At 43.2% G+C, this 18,298-nt stretch overlaps 1 protein-coding gene across 2 annotated transcripts in view; it reads right to left on the bottom strand.

Moving 5' to 3' along the window:
* LOC107121647 (lipase member M-like) overlaps nucleotides 1–4,685 on the bottom strand; it is a 30,724-nt gene extending 26,039 nt beyond the window's left edge. The window contains exons 1-2 of one of the 2 annotated variants that reach the window (XM_015424610.1): nucleotides 4,650–4,685; nucleotides 886–999 (exon numbers count right to left, since the gene is read on the bottom strand). In XM_015424610.1, coding sequence (XP_015280096.1) covers nucleotides 886–990 — 105 coding nt within the window. In that variant the 5' untranslated portion in view covers nucleotides 991–999; nucleotides 4,650–4,685. Of the gene's footprint in view, nucleotides 1–885; nucleotides 1,000–2,271; nucleotides 2,494–4,649 lie in introns of those variants that run through there. The other variant, XM_015424609.1, reaches the window with a different exon arrangement.
* Nucleotides 4,686–18,298: the final 13,613 nt, after the last annotated feature.

The following is an 18,298-nucleotide window of genomic DNA, read 5'->3' as shown; positions in this document are numbered from 1 at the left end:
CCAAGGCGGCAGCGGCAGCTGCAGAGCATTCCCTGCGCATGCGCAGGGGACGCTCTGTCACTTTTGGGGGGATTTAAGTATCCCCCTGATATTTTTTTAACTTTTTGGATTTTTGTGCACACCTCTCCCTCCCCCCGGGTGCCACCAGTGCGTGGATTTAGCTATCCGCACACTAGGGGGTGACTTCGGTATTAGTATATAGATATGGAGCAGAGGTCCATCAGTGGCTATTAGCCACAAGGTATAGATAGGGACTCTGGGGCAAGTGATGCTCTGTCTTCTTGGTGCTTGGGGGGGTCAAAAGTGGGAGGGCTTCTAATGTCCTGGCCCCACTGGTGGACCTCCTGATGGCACTGGTATTTTTGGCCACTGTGTGATACAGAGTGTTGGACTGGATGGGCCTTTGGCCTGATCCAACACTGGCATCTTTTATGTTCTTATGTTCTTAAGTTGGGAGTGCAATGCATACTTAAGTGGACACCCAAAAAACAAAAACTTCCTCCCTCTGTAACAGAAAGAAGACTTCAGCTAAAAGCCTCCCTTCACAACAGTTTGCCTATGTGGGGTTTTCCCTGTAGATCAGCAATATTCAAATATATAATTACTCTCTAACTCATCTACAATCTGAAGTGCTGCACTCCAGGAAACACCGTTGCTATCGATTGGCTCAGAAACCAAAGGTAAGTGGTAATATAATGTAATAATAAATGGTTGTAATGATCAGTATGAATGTGTGGAATCACATAAGAGAGTAAATAGATCACACCTGCACAAATGTTTAAAATACCCAAACCATGTGCACACACACACATGCACATCGTCCTAATTCCATGGCAAGTACTGAAAGCTGTTAATATGGCTGACCAAGCCGATAGACCAACTTACAATATTCATGAATGCTTCAGGATTGACTTGTTTCTGTTTTTTCGGGGAGTGTTCTGAATCTATAAATCCCAGTGCCAAGAAAGTCATCACAAGCAGATGCAGCATATTGAATATCTGTAAAAGATCAGTATGATTAAATAGTAAATTGCAATTCCGCTTTTAATAAAACATTTAGGTGTTGAGGATGTCTGTTTTTAAAACTGGAGAGAAATTGCTCAATAGTTTCATTACTTACAACTGGAGTATCAAAGCAAAAAAAAACCCCACAACTTTGCAGATTTATATGCATTGTAAAGTCACCAAACATTTCCCCAGTAGTTCCTATGAAACAGTAAGAGAAGCCACTAACAAGGTCCAGATGTATACTCATCCCAGATCATTTAGTGTCTTTTAAAGTCCAATTACAGCCAAACTGATGCCCAACTCAGATAGGGGCAATTGGGGGGGGGTAGATTTAATCTTTCCACCCCATATGCTTTTTAACCCATGTGTAATCAAAATCAGCCCCCATTTAAAGCCCCTCAAAGGGGGGAAAGGTTATTATCCATCTTTTGCCCACCTTTTGGTCTTTTAGGCTGCAGTCACATGCGCTAGTTGAAGCGCAGGGTAAGAGAGGCTATTTCCTCCGGAGGAATTTGACACAGTTGTGTGATTACACGGCCCTTTGAAGCTGCAGGCACAGCCCATCACTTTGTGATCAGACACAACTGTGGGTGAGTTATGTCGGACCTAAAGGAGCATGTTGCTGTCTGATCACTCCCTTTAGATCCATCAGGCATTTGCGCCTATGTCAGACCTAAAAGAGCATGTGATCGCAGCCTTAAAGAACTATAATAGCAAGGGAGGATCAATTTCAATTTGCAAAACCATGCAAGGATAAAAGAATTAACACCCCCTCCCTTCTTTAAAGACTCCCAATCCTTGGCCATAATTGTGCTTTAAAATATGCTGAGAAGATCTGCTCATGGATTGCCTAGGGACTGATCTGGTTTTGCCCTTGGGTTTTTCTAATATCAGGCCACTTCAGTACTCCAAATGCTACAGAATAATTGAATAATGTACAGGGGCATTCTGATGAGCTACTGTAGGTTATGTCTGTTACGCCAAATGCTTTATCTACAGCAAATAGCTAACTATAATTTTAACGTGAGCTCTGGCCAGCTATACCGGGGTTGTGTCTGAACTCAGAGTTCCAGTAATGGAGACCACACGGATGTTTTTCCAAAACAAAATAATCTTTTACTGAAGGATTTCGAGTTCACACATAAAAAATAATCAGTCTCTCATTTCACATACACTCAAGATTTATTAAGAGTTACAGAAAGAAAATCAAAATAGATTATCAGTTAGTTGAAGGGAGGGAGGTATATTTCTGTTTATACTCACCTGCTTCCAGGAGTCCTGTCTTGTTGCAATGGAAAAATTGGAGGGTAAGGGAAAGGTTCTTAAGGGTAATTATTAATTCACACTGCCAGAACCAGCTAGCTAGTGTGTTTGTCTGTGGATGTCTTTGGCTGCACACCCCAAAGAGACCCAGCAGAACAAAGAGTTTTAAAGCAGGAAAGGGAGTGTGGCCAGCCTACAGCATGGTCTTGCATTGATGGTGGAATGTGGCTGGCCCGAAGACCTAAAGCATGGTCTCTGTGTTATATAGTTGGATCTCCAGGTGGGTGTCACCTTGCCAAACTGTAGTCCCACCTACTTACTACTCCATCCCATGAACTACCTGATTGGTGAATTGGTGAAAAGGGGCTGGTATTCTATGGGTTGGGCCAATATTTGAAATACTACACTCTATCTCATGGAAATACCATTTGGCTAGGTGTGGAATCTCAGCTTCAGGACATCTCTTTGTTGTGGAGATGAATCTTGGCCTCACCAGGCTGCCAAGGCATTGTAAACAGGAAACTGCAATTCAAATGTAGATCCAATCTGTGTCCTACATGACAACCAGTCTTTGCAGTAATGGGGGGATTTCTTCTCTGTGTTGTTGTTTTCTGCTAACAAAGGCTACCATGTGCTTCTTCTTCCCATGATCCTTTGAGCTGAATGTGTGAAAGGTCCATTACCATGAAATGCAAGCAGGCTTTTCCTATGTGAACTCTGTCTCACAGTAGGTGATTCAAACAGCTTTCCTTGGCTCATGGTATACAAGTGTGTGCACAGTTCATTTGGTGCGTGTGTACCAGATATAAATTCATAAATAAGTTAATTTCTCAACATGACGTTCATGATGATGAATAAATAATTTATTATTGTTGTTGTTGTTATTGTTGTTGTTGTTATTGATAAAACAATAGTTAGTCTTTACATTATTTTTTTAGGTGTCCATACACCTAAAAATGCAACAGTTGTCTTCACAATTTTAAAAAATCACAAAGAACTAGCTTTAAAACAGTATTGGATTACACATTGGTTATTACATATTGGTTCCCTGCAATCTGCATTTGACATGATGCACATGACCTTGATTAAGGTAGAAAATTTATCACAAGGATGAGCTTTCACATCAATGATTATATGACAGTGTGTGATATTTTGAAAGCTACCTATGCAGACAGATCAAAGTGGCTACATTCTGAAAGTCAGCCACAGCTTTAGCTAAGTGTGTCAAACTCATTTGTTGTGAGGGCTGGATCTGACATAAATGAGACCTTGTTGGGACGGGCCTTGTATGTCATAAAAGGTAATGCCAGCTAGCAGAGATATAAACTTTATAAAGGACACAGACAAACACAGTTAAAGATTTTTTTAACATTAAATAACACATTTTCAGTGAGTTCGACACCCTTGGTAGATCCTAGTTCAACAACTAGTGGGGAAAAGAAGCACAAACAGATGTGCAGCAAACATCCTGCATGCACATCATAGAAGGGGATCTCCACAGGACTCAGTGCAGTCTTTCACTTCCCTTCCTATATGTTCATTCTGAATAGAACTCACACAAGGTATTTAAAAGCACATCAAGGGTAACAAGATAGTACTAATCCTAAGAACAAACACAGGCCATGGTGTAACCTTTGGCCTGAAGCCAGCAATAACGGACAAGTTAGGAAAGCCATATGGATTTAGTCTTCTGTTTCATTCACATATAAAATGGATTGGGAGGGTTTCTTTTACATGAAAAAGAACATGCAGGCAAAGATAGCAAAAAACAGCAAAAGCCATCCTGTTCTCACAATTCAAATCAGCATGCTTTCACGCTTCAGACAAAAGAAAAGTATGTGTTATCAACCAGACCTATCTCTTAATTCACTTCAATTAGACACTTATTGTATTGAAAAAAGATTACCTGATCGATTATCTTAGTCATGTGGGTGTTTTATAATCCAATAATATGAACAGAAATTTCACAGTGTTAACTCTTAACTCACCTTACCAACAATCACAAGCACTAAAGTAAACCCCTTCATCACATGCACAACCAAATGCAGGGGAGCTGCTACACCATGATTCACACTGTAGGGATGCACATAAACATAGCAAAGTGGTGGAATGGGTCCAATCAGGCAATTTTGTAGGGTGGGGGATTGTGATTGGTATCCTCCATAGTCATACATCTGCCCTCCGCATCATGATTCAATGACACTGAAACATCTCCCACACTGCCTGAAGAGGCATCAAATAATGCTTCATTATGAAGATTTTTGTAGTATAAAAAACCCCATGCCTGACTCAATCTCTAAATCAGCTCAAAATCCCAAACCATGCCCTTATTAGGGTACCTAAGCATGAATAAAAAGCAGAGCAGGGGGAAAAATTACCTGTGGCTGTTGGTCAGAGGCTCCTTTCTGTACAAGTTCTACAGATAACTGAAATGTGGGAACCTTGCCAGCTGCCAGGACTTTAAAGGGCATGAAGAGGCTGAGACTTAATGTATCACATGCCCTTCTAGTGTCTGCCTCCAATTAATTACAGCCTAGTTAAGTGTATAGGTATTCATATGAGTAAGAACCTATTACACCGTCAGCATCTTCCCATATACTTCTAAAGATGTTATAAGCATGTGGGGGGGGGTAGCTTGTATTTATTTAATTGCATTTTTATCCTTTCTGTCCTTTAAAGGAGCTCACATCCCAATCATAACAAATGTATAAGATAGGATTGACCAAGCTCCATAGCTGAGAAGTGTTTGAACATAGGTCTCCCCATCCGAATTCAGAAATCAGTCTATTATACCATTTAATGAATATCATAAAAGCCCCAGCTAGAGTTTGGTGGCCAATCATGGGCTGCCAGAGGAACCATAATGCACGTGATCTGCCTAGAGATTCAGCATGGAAACCATGGAGGCATCCAGGGAGGAGAAGGCCACAACAGTGGGAAATGAGGAGGGGAGACAACAGTGCTTTGGGGGAGAGATTTCAACTAGGAGAAGTGGGAAGATGGTGTTGTAAGAATGCACCTGTACACTAACCCTGTATAGTGTTACCTGCACCTCTAGATTCGTAATGGTCTGGTGAGTGTCCCTTACCAAGGTGGGTAGAATGTTAAAAGAAAGTTAGCTGGAATGCAACACAAGGTTATTTAAACAATAAATAGTTTATTAGCTAAAGACATGCAAGAAATACAAAACAGAATACTTATTTCAAAAAAAGAAAGACAGTCAGTGGTTATCTCTCCCTTATATTATAAAGCAGTAGTGGGGACCAACATTCCAAATGCACACCTTTAGTGTATGGACGCTTGAACTGTCAGTCAGAAGACGCTGGCTGGGTTGACTGGCTGCTTTGTGCAGTCCCGCCCAGCGTTTCAAGGTCTTTTGCATATGGAAGCTGATTGGACTTCACTCCATTCCACACCTCAAACTCCCCCCCCCGCAAGGCAGTTGGAATGTCAGTTGCATATGGAACCTGCTGTATTCTGGTGGTGTGCAGGTCCGAGGTTCATGTTTTAAAAGCTGCCTGGGGGATTATGGACCATTCACACACTTTCAACCTTAACATACCTCATAGGGTAGTTGTGCGGGTCATACAGGGGAGAGGAGAATGATGTCAGCTGCTTTGGTTCCCACTGCAGGGCAGAAGCTTCTGGACTGGCCCCGAGAGATCACGAAAGGCAAAGCCTTCGTCTCTGGATCTCTGAGAGTCAGTGCTGAAGGCAACCAACAACCAAAGAGGCTCAAAGTATAACCAATTAGAGGGTGGAGCCAATGGCCAAGTGTAGCCCAGAAAGTGAATTCTCTTAAACCTGTCCCTCCCAGCTCCTCTTGCATGCAGCATTACAGTATCCAACACTCCTTTTTAATGTTGCGTGCAAGAGTTCTCAAGTTTCAGCTTATCTTGTAGTTTTTCAAGTTTGTCTCTTCATAGAGGCTTGGTCAGGATCAGGGTTCTCACTAAGGTGCACTCCTGTGCACTGGCATACCAATTTTTACTCCCCAGCGCAGGAAATTTTAGCCCAGCATGGGGGGGTCCTTCTTCTCTCAGCCGCCCCGCCCTCCTGCTCAGCTGGCATGTGCTGGCCAGGTGGTGCAAGCTGAGAGCAGTTCTCTTCCACCCCACCCTTCCAGCCAGGGGGCGTGTATTCCTAATCCAATCAGAAGCCATCCTCACTGCTGTCTGAAGTCACAAGGAATTAGCAGGGGTGGCTTGAAGATGGCAAACTAACTGACCCCTCCTCCTCAGTTAACTGATGCCCACCTGCTGCCCACCACGCAAATAGGGCCAGGACAGAGCAAGCCAAACAACCACAGATTTTTTGCAAAGTCTCTCCTTTCCTCCCCGTCAGCAACAGCCTTCATACCACCACCTCCTGCAGCCTCCTCTGGCAAGCTCCAGCCCCCCAATATATCTAACCCCCCAGTAGAGTCATGAGGGGGGAATCTCAAATTGGGTTTCTTGCCACTGTGTCCTTCAGCAGGGCTCTTCTTATATGTTCCAGGATGGAATAAAGGCAGATTATGAGTGCAAAATATAGCTAACTATTTTGGGCATTCTCTGTGGAAAACCCCCCCCCCCCATCAATCTGGTGCTCTCTTTTTGGCAGGCTGGCAAGATGCACCCAGGGGGAACTTCCTGCACATGGCACAGGAATGGAGGATATTTAAATTAGTAAACCCATTTGGCTCAAAACGGGAGGGAGAAGGTTACTGGAGGAAGAAAGGGGGAGGGACTACTATGAGTCGTGGTCAGGGTGGGGTGAAGTGGCTGGCATGGCAGCAGTTTCAGATTGGAGGTAAGTCTGTCAGGGAAGCATGAGTGAGGCGACTGAGTGTCTCTCGTGTCTCCTTGAATGGGGAGGGGGGAGAATGAAATAGGGGTGCTGACCCCAGAATGAGAAGGGTACAGCACCTGGCCCCTCCAAAAGCCAGTCAGCTGGAGGGGAGGGATGGGATCTTCACTTTGCTCACTTCTTATGATGGACCTCCCCCAGCATGGTGCCCCGATACCCACCTGAGGGGCAGCCCTAAGTAGCTGGATTGGAAAAAGGAAAGGGAGACATATTGACAAGCTCTCCTTTCTCCATCCATTTCAGTGTTTGTATTCTTCCTTGCTGTTAAGCACTTCAATCCTTGTTTTCTTCTCAATGCTTTCTCCTCAGCCACTCACTGCTTCTTACTGGTTTATTGGCTGTTGAAACTGATTGGCTAATGATTCCTCCCCCCCCCTTTTTTTCATTTATCCTAAGGCTTTAATCTGGAGCTTTTAGTGTCGACGTGGCGTCTGTGGCCCTCAATGCAGGGCAACATAAGATATATTGTCCTTTCATGTTTGTGTGTCTGCACCACAATCACTAGTAAACAGGCTGCTTCAGGACAGGAGATAGTTCAGGAGATAGTTCATTAAATAGGGAAGAGAGCAGGAAAGAAATGCAGTTACAGAATCAGGTCTGAGAAACCTTTTCTACAGGGGGTTTCTTGCCTCTGTGTTCTTCTTTTGCATGCAAGTTGTACATATTGCTTTGAGAAGAAAACTTAAGTAGCTATTTCAATAAAAAAACACACTGTTTTGCCCTTGACATCGTTCCCAGTAGGAGATTCATGCAAACAGTTTCTCCCCACTGCACACAGAAGTTTGTAATCATTTAACAGCAGTAACTGATGGCAGAGGACCAATCCTGTGTGAAGAGCCACTGAAGGCACAGGTGTAACAAAATAGTCTATACTTGCCAGCTCTATGGTTCCTTAACTCTCTGGTTCAAGAGTTGGCATGCAAGCCAATTAACCAGTCAGTATTGGCAATGGATCCCTATTGTCAAATATTCCATGAAGCAGGCCACTGTACAGGGGGTAGTTTACCTGTAACAGGATAAGAAACTTCATAAAGAGTATTCAGACTTCAGATTAATCATTTCTTTCCTTTTGTACACACAGGCCCTGGTCACATGGGCAGGAAAATGAGGGGGGGGAGCGTGGCTCTTTGCCCCAGAGCAAAATAATGCGCAATAGCGCGATCAGATGTCCCATCAAGGTCCTGTCGAGGTTAGGGGGGAGGTGCTGATCACATGACCATTCTGCAGCATGGCAAAGAAGCGGTGCGGCGCGATCACACCAGCAACCGTTAGGCGCTGCTTCCGTGGCAAACGGGATGGATTTTTTTAAAAAACTGAAGTTTGTGCATACGCATGACTGAGCAATCGTATCTGCACATCCAAAGGCGGGTGGTGGGCTTACTGGAGAGGGCGACAGACGCTTCCGGACCCCAACAGAGCTCCGAGGCATAGCCAATGGAAGGGGAGGTGGCCCCCCTTGTCACAGCCGCTCTAACCGCCTGTGCGACAGTGGCCATAGCGACCCTCCAGAGGCGGCAAGCCTGGCTGCAGTGGGAGGGGGCCTTTTGTGTGAATGCGCCGTTGGGCGCTTGTGCGCATCCTGTGGAGACTTTGAAAAAAAACCTGTTCGCAACAGGACATGGGCGGGTGCCGGATGCCACAGGATTCCACCGGAAATGCGATCAGGCGCCCGCCCTTGCCCCACGGTTTTTGGAAACTAGTACCTCAGAGGTACTAGTTTTTTACCCCGCATCTTCGGCGGGAAGCCTCAGGTTCGGCACGGGAACTCTATGCTTCCCAGATGTGGTGATGTGATCGCACCCGGAAAATCTGTCTATCTTCCATCTCTGTAGCGTGGCTAATGTTCCGTGTCGCCGCAGGCTTAGAAGCTCATTGATTCACAAATCTTGAGCAGCAGAAAACACTTGTTTCTTATTTATGCATTTTTTTAGATGCAAGATTAATCATTGTAGAGAAGATAAAAGCTGGAATAATGAAACTTTTCTGGACATACTAACATTTACACAACAACAAGAACAATTCAGTGAACTAAATCTTCTCCTAGATGTGCAACTTTTCAAGCCTCAAGTGCAGATTGCAAGAGAAGTTTTAGCTTGATGAATGTCATTAGAACTAAGATTATAAATTGGCTAGATACAGATTGCCTGGAGAATTTAATGAGAATTAAGCTGCATATGTCTAATGGGAATAATATTAATACTGACAGTCTTTACAATTTCTGGAAAACAGAGAAAGGAAAACATTAAATTAAAACATTTTCTGTAATGAAATTTGACTTGACTCTGTTTTCACTTATAATATTTTAAACATTCTTAAAATATAGTTTAAAACCATTCATTCTGATATTTTTACAAGGTTATGGTAATTAAAAAACTTATTTATGCGATAGTCAAATGTAGGCTCGCTTACAAACTTTATTATTTTTTTTACTCACTAAGTAGAATTTTTGCTCACAACACTCCACAGCTCACAGGAAACATTATTCAGGATGTCAGTCACCATCTCTTCTATTGAACGGTACTCTGTCTCTATTATGCCCTACTCAGTTATGTCATGCACTAAGTAAAACTTCACACCAGCTTCTTTAATTTGAATTGGCTTTTGCTCTTCAACTCCAAAGTCCTTTAGTAACTGGTCTAGCCACAACAGTTTTCTGCATGCTTCAGTAGATGCTATATATTCATATACTGTGGATGACAAACTTACTATAGTTTGCTTTCTACTGGTCCAGGAGATTGGTCCATCTCCATACAGGAACAAGTACCCACTAATGAATTTACAGTCTAAGCTGTCTCCTGCCCAAACTGCATCCATGTAACCAACTAACTTTGAATTACTGGTGGATGGCAATTTTAGTTTCAAATCTAAAGTTCCTTTTAGATATCTAGCCACTCTTTTTACTATAACCCATGCTTTCTTGCTAGGTGCAGTTGTCTCTCTACTAAGGAACCCAACACTGCTTGCAATATCAGGTTTGCTAGTAGTGCTTAGTTATAGAAGTTTTCCTATGACATTCCTGTATTGATTGTCTTTAGGTAAAGGCTCACTTATTTCAGTGTTCTTAAGAAAGTCAGTTTTAAGGGTTTGCACAAAAAAACGGGTATTTCTCGGGTTCAGGTATATTGAACCTGAAAAATATTGGTATTTCCTGGTATTTCCAAATCCTACTATCAGTATGGTATTGGGATTTGGGAAATATTTGGGACTGCTAAATTTTTCAGCTCCATTATACCCTATGGGGACCATTATAGTCAATATTCCCCATAGGATAAAATGGCAAATAAATCCGGGGGTATCTGGGGGAGCTGTTTTTTGTTGGATCAGGCCAAAGGCCCATCCAGTCCAACACTCTGTACCACACAGTGGCCAGAAATACCAGTGCCATCAGGAGGTCCACCAGTGGGGCCAGGACATTAGAAGCCATCCCACTGTTGACCCCCCCCCCAAGCACCAAGATGACAGAGCATCACTTGCCCCAAAGTCCCAATCTATACCTTGTGGCTAATAGCCACTGATGGACCTCTGAAGCTTGGTGGGCTGAGGCACCACCCCCTATAGGGGGTGGTGGCTGAGGTCAGACCTTGACATGGGTTCCAGGGATGGGGGGGCTTCTCCCGTGGAGTTTCTCCCCCCCACGAGTATCGCGGATCCGCCTCTTGTCTCTTCTATTGAACAGTACTCTGTCTCTATTATGCCCTACTCAGTTATGTCATGCACTAAGTAAAACTTCACACCAGCTTCTTTAATTTGAATTGGCTTTTGCTCTTCAACTCCAAAGTCCTTTAGTAACTGGTCTAGCCACAACAGTTTTCTGCATGCTTCAGCAGATGCTATATATTCATATACTGTGGATGACAAACTTACTATAGTTTGCTTTCTACTGGTCCAGGAGATTGGTCCATCTCCATACAGGAACAAGTACCCACTAATGAATTTACAGTCTAAGCTGTCTCCTGCCCAAACTGCATCCATGTAACCAACTAACTTTGAATTACTGGTGGATGGCAATTTTAGTTTCAAATCTAAAGTTCCTTTTAGATATCTAGCCACTATTTTTACTGCAACCCATGCTTTCTTGCTAGGTGCAGTTGTCTCTCTACTAAGGAACCCAACACTGCTTGCAATATCAGGTTTGCTAGTAGTGCTTAGTTATAGAAGTTTTCCTATGACATTCCTGGTAAAGGCTCACTTATTTCAGTATTCCTAAGAAAGTCAGTTTTAAGGGTTTGCACAAAAAAACTGATATTTCTCGGGTTCAGGTATATTGAACCTGAAAAATATTGGTATTTCCTGATATTTCCAAATCCTACTATCAGTATGGTATTGGGATTTGGGAAATATTTGGGACTGCTAAATTTTTCAGCTCCATTATACCCTATGGGGACCATTATAGTCAATATTCCCCATAGGATAATATGGCAAATAAATCCGGAGGTATCTGGGGGAGCTGTTTTTTGAGGTAGATGCACCAAATATGCAGCATAGCTGCTGGTGCTTCTTATATAAAAAAATCCCCAAGTTTCAAAAAGATTGGATGTGGGGGTCCAATTCTATGGGCCCCAGAAGGTACCCCCATCCACCATTGTTTCCAAAGGAGAGGGAAAGGCTGTTTCCAAACTGTGACGTGACTCTGCAACATGGCGAGTGAATTCCGAAGTTCCCTCCAAAGGCATTTAAAGGGACTGATAGCCACAACTGTGGCTATCCCGCAGCCCCCAAAAAATCCAAAAAATATTCAGGATTTTTGCATAACTGAATCACTAGCCCCCTCATAGATTAGCTGAGAAAGTACCAGATAAATACTGATAAGGTATTTATCATGATTTTGGGGGGCTCAGTTTATACAAAGCACACACTCCTAGTGAGTTTCCATAGGTGTTGCCACTGTGTTGGTGTTTTCTAGACCAAACATCTGTAAGAGTTCAATTCTTTTCTGTCTTCGGCTTAGGAGAAATGAACCATCTTCCTCCCTTTCAATTTGTATGCCTAGGTAGTAAGAAACATCTCATAGCTTCTTAATTTCTACTTCTCTGTTTAGGCACTTTACTACAGCCTTATAGTCCATTTGCTGGTCATAACCCAGAATGGTCATCAACATACACAAGAATAAAAGAACAATATCCAGCTTTGTGTTTAACGTACAGGCATGCACTTGCTTCTCCTTAACTTGAAGCCTTGTGCTATGAACATTGTGCATGATTTTTCATTCCAGGTGTGTGCTGCCCGTTGTAGTCCATTCAGCCCCTTCTGCAGTTTGCAGACTAAATTCTGGTTGCTCTATGTACAGATCTTCCTGGATCTCCCCATGAAGAAATGCTGTACTTTGTTTCACCACTGGTGCACAGGTTTCATCAAAGTCCTGACTGTATTTTTGTGGGAGGCGCTGAGCAACTAATCTTGCTTTGTAGCATTCCACATTTCTGTCTGCATTTTGTTTGACCTTAAACACCCACTTGCATCCAATAAGATTCTTTCCTGGTGGTAACTTCGTCAAGGTCCACATTTTATGTTTGTATAAAGCATCTTGCACCACCTTCTTCCACTTACTGGCTTCAGCTGCTAGCATCTCTTCTACTTCCTTCCAGGTAGAAGGTTCAGATGGTAACACCAACCTTGCAAGGTAGGACAAGCATGAGGCTGGTATGCCTTTGTTTGGTCACGATGAGCAGCGGAGGTATGGTCCTGGATTTTCATCTGCTGTCACAGAGCTGTCCAGTGTACCAAACCTAAACATTTGTCTGAAGGGAGGCAAATAAGGGAGGGAAAGCAGATGGGGGGAGGAACAGAGAGGGGAAGAATGGGCCTTCATTCCCAATGCACGTGCTTAGGAGGACGGTAACATTAACAGAAGTTCTTATAGACACTGTGGAAGAGCAGGTGTTGAGAGCCAGCTTGGTGTGGTGGTTAAGAGCAGAGGACTCTAATCTGAAGGACCAGGTTTGATTCCCCACTTCTCCATGTGCAGCCAGCTGGGTGACCTTGGGTCAGTCACAGTCCCCTCAGAGCTGTTCTCTCAAGAGCAGTTCTCTCAGAGCTCTCTCAGCCCCACCTGGGGAGAGGAAGGGGATTGTAAGCCACTTTGAGACTCCAAGTGAAGGGTATAAATCCAACTCTTCTTCTTCTTCTTCTTATCTGAGTCACAAGATGCAGTTCCTTCTCTACTGGCTCTGCTTTCGTCAAAGTGAATTACATGCCTGACATAGACTTCACCCGTTTCTGGGTACAGCACTCTGTAGCCCTTCCTTCCAGAATCATATTCTGCAGAAACTCTTTCTCTGGTGCTTGGATTTAATTTTTTTGTCTTTTCTCTTACGGTTCAAATGAAAAGGTCCTGCTGCCAAATATTCTAATGTGTCCCCTGTCTGGCACCTTGCCATGCCATATTTGGTGAGGTGTATGTGTGCTCCCTTTTGTAAGCAGTCTGTTCTGGAGATAGTTCACAGTAAGGATTGCTTTGCCCCACCATTTATTGGGTAGGCCTTCATACATGAACATGCATTTGCTCATCTCCAGTAAAGATCTCAGTTTCCTTTCAGCAGTGACATTCTGCTCATGTGTAAAGCTCACCAACTTCCTGTGCAGGATGCCTTCCTCTCCCAAGAAGGTTTTTTGTGATATGATATAAAACCTCCTTTATCCATCTGTAGCATTTGAGCCTTTCTTCCAAACTTGTTGCAAACCATAGCAACATATTTATTGAGGAATGCTTAAATGTATTGTATGCTGCATTAAAGGTAAAGGTAAAGGTTCCCTTGCTCGAAAGCCAGTCGAATCCGACTCTAGGGTTGCGGTGCTCATCTCCGTTTCAAAGCCGAAGAGCCAGCGCTGTCCGAAGACGTTTCCGTGGTCATGTGGCCAGCATGACTAAATGCCAAGGCGCACGAAACGCTGTTACCTTCCCACTGAAGTGGTACCTATTTATCTACTTGCAATGTCTTGCTTTCGAACTGCTAGGTTGGCAGGAGCTGGAACTAGAGATGGGAGCTCACTCCATCATGCGGCACTGAGGTCTCGAACTGCTGAACTACTGACCTTCCACAGCCTGCAGTTCAGCGTCTTAACCACTTGAGCCACCGCAGCTCCGTATGCTGCATTAGGACCATCATATTTTTCATTTTTAAAATTCCCTCTCTATTTGTTTATAGCTTGTGCGGTGTTCCTGTGCATCTTAGAAAACCTGTCTTTAGATGGTGGCTTTCTACAGTCCTTTGTAAAGTGGACCCTTTTGTTGCAATTAAAGCAATGCAGCAAGTGGTATTTCTCCCTTTCTTTTAGCGGGACTTGCTCTTTCAAGTTCTTTCTAGAAATGTAACTAAAGCTATTTGTTGATTCAAATTCAATTACTAATTTTGAGCATTCCTCCCACAATTCTTTTAGTGTCTGACTGAAAGTTTTAATGTCTCTCTTTTGGCTTTGACTCTACAAAATCACGAACACAGAAAAATCTTCCCTCAAAGTTGCAAGCATAAAATTTGCCTTTTGTTCAGCAATTAGATTAAAGCCACAGATTGCTAGATTTTCAAACACCTGTATCAATTCAGATATATATTTTTCACAATTCCCTTTGTTATGTAATCTTGTTTTGCAAAGCTTTCTTATGCATACTCCTTGTGAGTTAATACTAGTAAAGCCAAAAGACTCTTCTAGACTTGTAAGCATTTCTTTTGCTGTTTGGGAATTTTCACACATGGAAGTCTCACTGTCACCCAACGATCCCATAATAATGTTCTTGGCAATCCAATTTTTTATTATCCAAGAGTCCAATTCCTTGCCTTTCTCTGCTGATTTATTTTCCTCTAGGATTCCAGCAGCTCCTTTTGCTTCAAGGAGTATATTAAATCTTTTAAGCTAGTTTCTATAGTTCTCAGCAGTAAGTTTTGGGATCTCCAAATATCTGCTTGATTCAGCTATCCTTATCACAGCAACATGGAGAAGAACAATGGAAACATGTTTAAAGATAAAAAAGAAACCTAAGGGGATCTGCTAATCTTTTCACTTTTCAAAACATTAAGTATAATGTAAGCTTCTGATAGACTCTAGGCCCATTACCTATTGAGTTAAATGAAAAATATCAATTGCCTTGGAGTCATAGAAGCTTTGCATAGTATCCCTGATTCTCCACTTTTTCCCAGTTAAGTGGAAAATGCTGTTGAAGCAAATTACAAAGATGATCTGACTCCAGTGGTAACAAAAGGAAAAAAAATCCTTACAAAAATAGAAGCACATCTTACATGACATATACTTATAGGTTCATTTAACTTATTGTGAACAATCAACTTCCAAAGGGTTATCTTGCTACAATGCAAAGCCCAGGTTAGAGACAGAAGAAGAAAGATCCTATATAAGATGAAACAGAAGGCAAGCAATGACCAAAGAGACTCAACATCTAACTGATGAGAGGGTGGGGCCAACTGCCAAGTGTACCCCAGAGAGAGAATTCTCTTAACCTTTCCCTCCCAGATCCTCTCACATCCAGAGTTACAATATTCACCACTTTTTATCCTAAAGTTCCATCTCTATCTATTCCACTGCACCTTCTGGTCCCAGTATGGGCAACCCCTCACCTATGCTAGTCTTGGAGTCCTCTTAAACCAGTTTGATATAGTGGTTAAGGGTGCGGCCTCTAATCTGAGAGAACTGGGTTTGATTCCCCACTCCTCCACTTGCAGCCACTGGATGATCTTTGGCAAACTATAGTTCTGACAAGAGCTGTCCCTGAAAGGACAGTTCTCTCAGAGCTCTCTTAGCCCCAACTACCTCACAGGGTGTCTGTTGTGGGGAAGGGAAGGGCAAGAGAGGACGGCGGAAGACCGGAGGGCCTGGCAGGAGCTGGTCCATGGGGTCGCGAAGAGTCGGACTCGACTGTGCGACTGAACAACAACAACAAGACTCACTGCCACCATCAAGAGCTGTGCCCACTGGAACTGAGTAATCAGGATCCTCAGCCCAATATTTGTCTACCATCCATATAAATCCAATCTCCTCCTCCTCCTCCTCCTCCTCCTATGCAGCCATTCAGCTGCTGACCCACCTGCCTTCCTATGGGGTATAGTGGGATTAGCTGATTGTTTTGGGTCCAAGCAAAAATATTTGGGCCTTCCCTTGACTGGCCATTGGGGAAACCATTTTTTGCCTGCTTGACAATGTCTTGGTGGGAATGGGGTGATAAATAGGCCTGGTCGTTGGCTGGTTAGGCCATAACTAGTTTGACAGGAATAGGGTAAGGTCTTCAGCACATCTCCCTTATATATAAAAGCCGAATGGTGGTGGCACTTCTCTAGAACATTCTACATGCTCCGGAATTGGTTGGCGCCCTGGTGTGTCACTCAGAATCTGTCCCTATCCATTGGCTGCATTGCTTGAGTCTCACCTCCAACATTCTAAACAGTTTGCTGTTCCTCTCCCCCCCCATAGCCAGTCAGAACACAGAGGTTATTTGCATATGCAGCCTCATTGGCCTGTGCTTCAGAACACAGAGGCTGTTTGCATATGTGATTTGATTGGCTTTTGCCTCTAATATTCTAAACAGTTTGCTGTTATGAGGTAAAATGTGTCCAATCTCCAGGTGAGGGCTGGAGATCCCTCAGAATTACAACTGCTTTCCAGATGGCAGAGATCAGTTCCCCTGGAGAAAATGGTGGGCTCTGTATCCTTATTGGCCCCCGTATGACAGCCAATGTGACGTAGCAGTCAGGGCTTCAAAGCATGGGAGAGGCTGCAGGTGTGAAGGGGAAATAAAGGTATGTTGGCTGGGAAGGAGATAGGGTTCTGGAGATGTGAGGGATGGAGCCTGGAGAGGGTGAGGTTTCAGGAGGCGTGGGACCTCGGACAGGTACAAAGCCATAGACTCGACCCTCCAAAAAAACCATTCCCTTCTGGGAAACCATCATTGCCAATCTCAAGGTGAGGGCTGGAGAGCACTCAAAATTACAACTGTTCTTTAGGTAGCAGAGATCAGTTCCTCTGGAGAAAATGGTGGACGCAGTGTCATTATACCCTGCTGAGGTCACCACAGCAAATGGACACTGAGTGCCCAAGGCCGGGGAACCCACTGAAAGCCTCTTTCTAGAGGCCGTTGTATTTATTTCCACAATGAGCCTTTTTCCTAGTGTAGGAATAATCGGCAAGCATCCTTAGCTAACAGGAATGATGGGAAGTCATTCCTGTAATAGCCCATCATGCATTTTATGATAGGATGGTTTGGGAAGGAATAGCCTTGGTGATGAGCAGCCTCATTCCAAACCTTTTAGTGATTTTATGGTCCCTTAGGGACCCTGATGCTGGGAAAGATTGAAGGTCAAAGAAGACGGGGACAGCAAAGGATGAGATGGTTAGACAGTGTCATCGATGCAACTAACATGAAATTGAGCAAACTTCAGAGGACGGTGGAAGACAGGAAGGCCTGGCATGATCTGGTCCATGGGGTCGCGAAGAGTCGGACTCGACTGTGCGACTGAACAACAAAAAAAGGGAGTTGTGATGAAACTTGGCACTTCTTAACACATGTTATGTGCCAACAAGGATAAATAAGGCTGGTATAATTGCTGGCCAATTTTCAAGCCAGGGTTGATTTGCCCAAATAATGGCAGCATTGGTAAGGCTACAGAGAAAAGTGCATTCTCAAAACACGTTAGCAGATGTTAATATCTAATGATGTATGAAGTCACTTTGTTAGAGTCTGTAATAGTGGTAATACAATAATGTTAAGTGAAAACTTTTTCTCCACCAATTTCTCCATCATCCTTTGTTCAAAACATTTAAATTAATCTACAAAAATCTGTTTATTATTTTGTATAATGTTAGATGTGTAGTTCCTCATTTCTGCTTGCTGCTGATCTTTCCTACTCCAAACTTCTATCAAACTATACCTTTTCATTGCCAAAATTAAATTGTAAAAATACTTCATACAAATCTATCCTGATATTTATTTTAAAATTTCACAGATAATTTAGCTTTATGCATGGATTGCAAAATCAACCACAATGTGTACGTGTTACTAAAAGTACACCATCTATTTCAAGCTACTAAAACCAGCTTACTTTTGAAATATGAAGTTACCCTTCAAGGTGCATCATGGGTTTTAAATGGCACCAAGCATATAGAATACACTAGATTGCTCAAGCTGCTTTGGGCACCTACAACTGCATAAGACACTTAGAAGCTAAGTAGACCCAAAATG

This window comes from Gekko japonicus, unplaced genomic scaffold, assembly GCF_001447785.1.
Source record: "Gekko japonicus isolate JY-2015 unplaced genomic scaffold, Gekko_japonicus_V1.1 scaffold422, whole genome shotgun sequence".
NCBI classification, from domain to species: domain Eukaryota; kingdom Metazoa; phylum Chordata; class Lepidosauria; order Squamata; family Gekkonidae; genus Gekko; species Gekko japonicus.
Note: the sequence above shows the minus strand (reverse complement) of the source record. Positions and strands in the feature narration are given on the sequence as shown.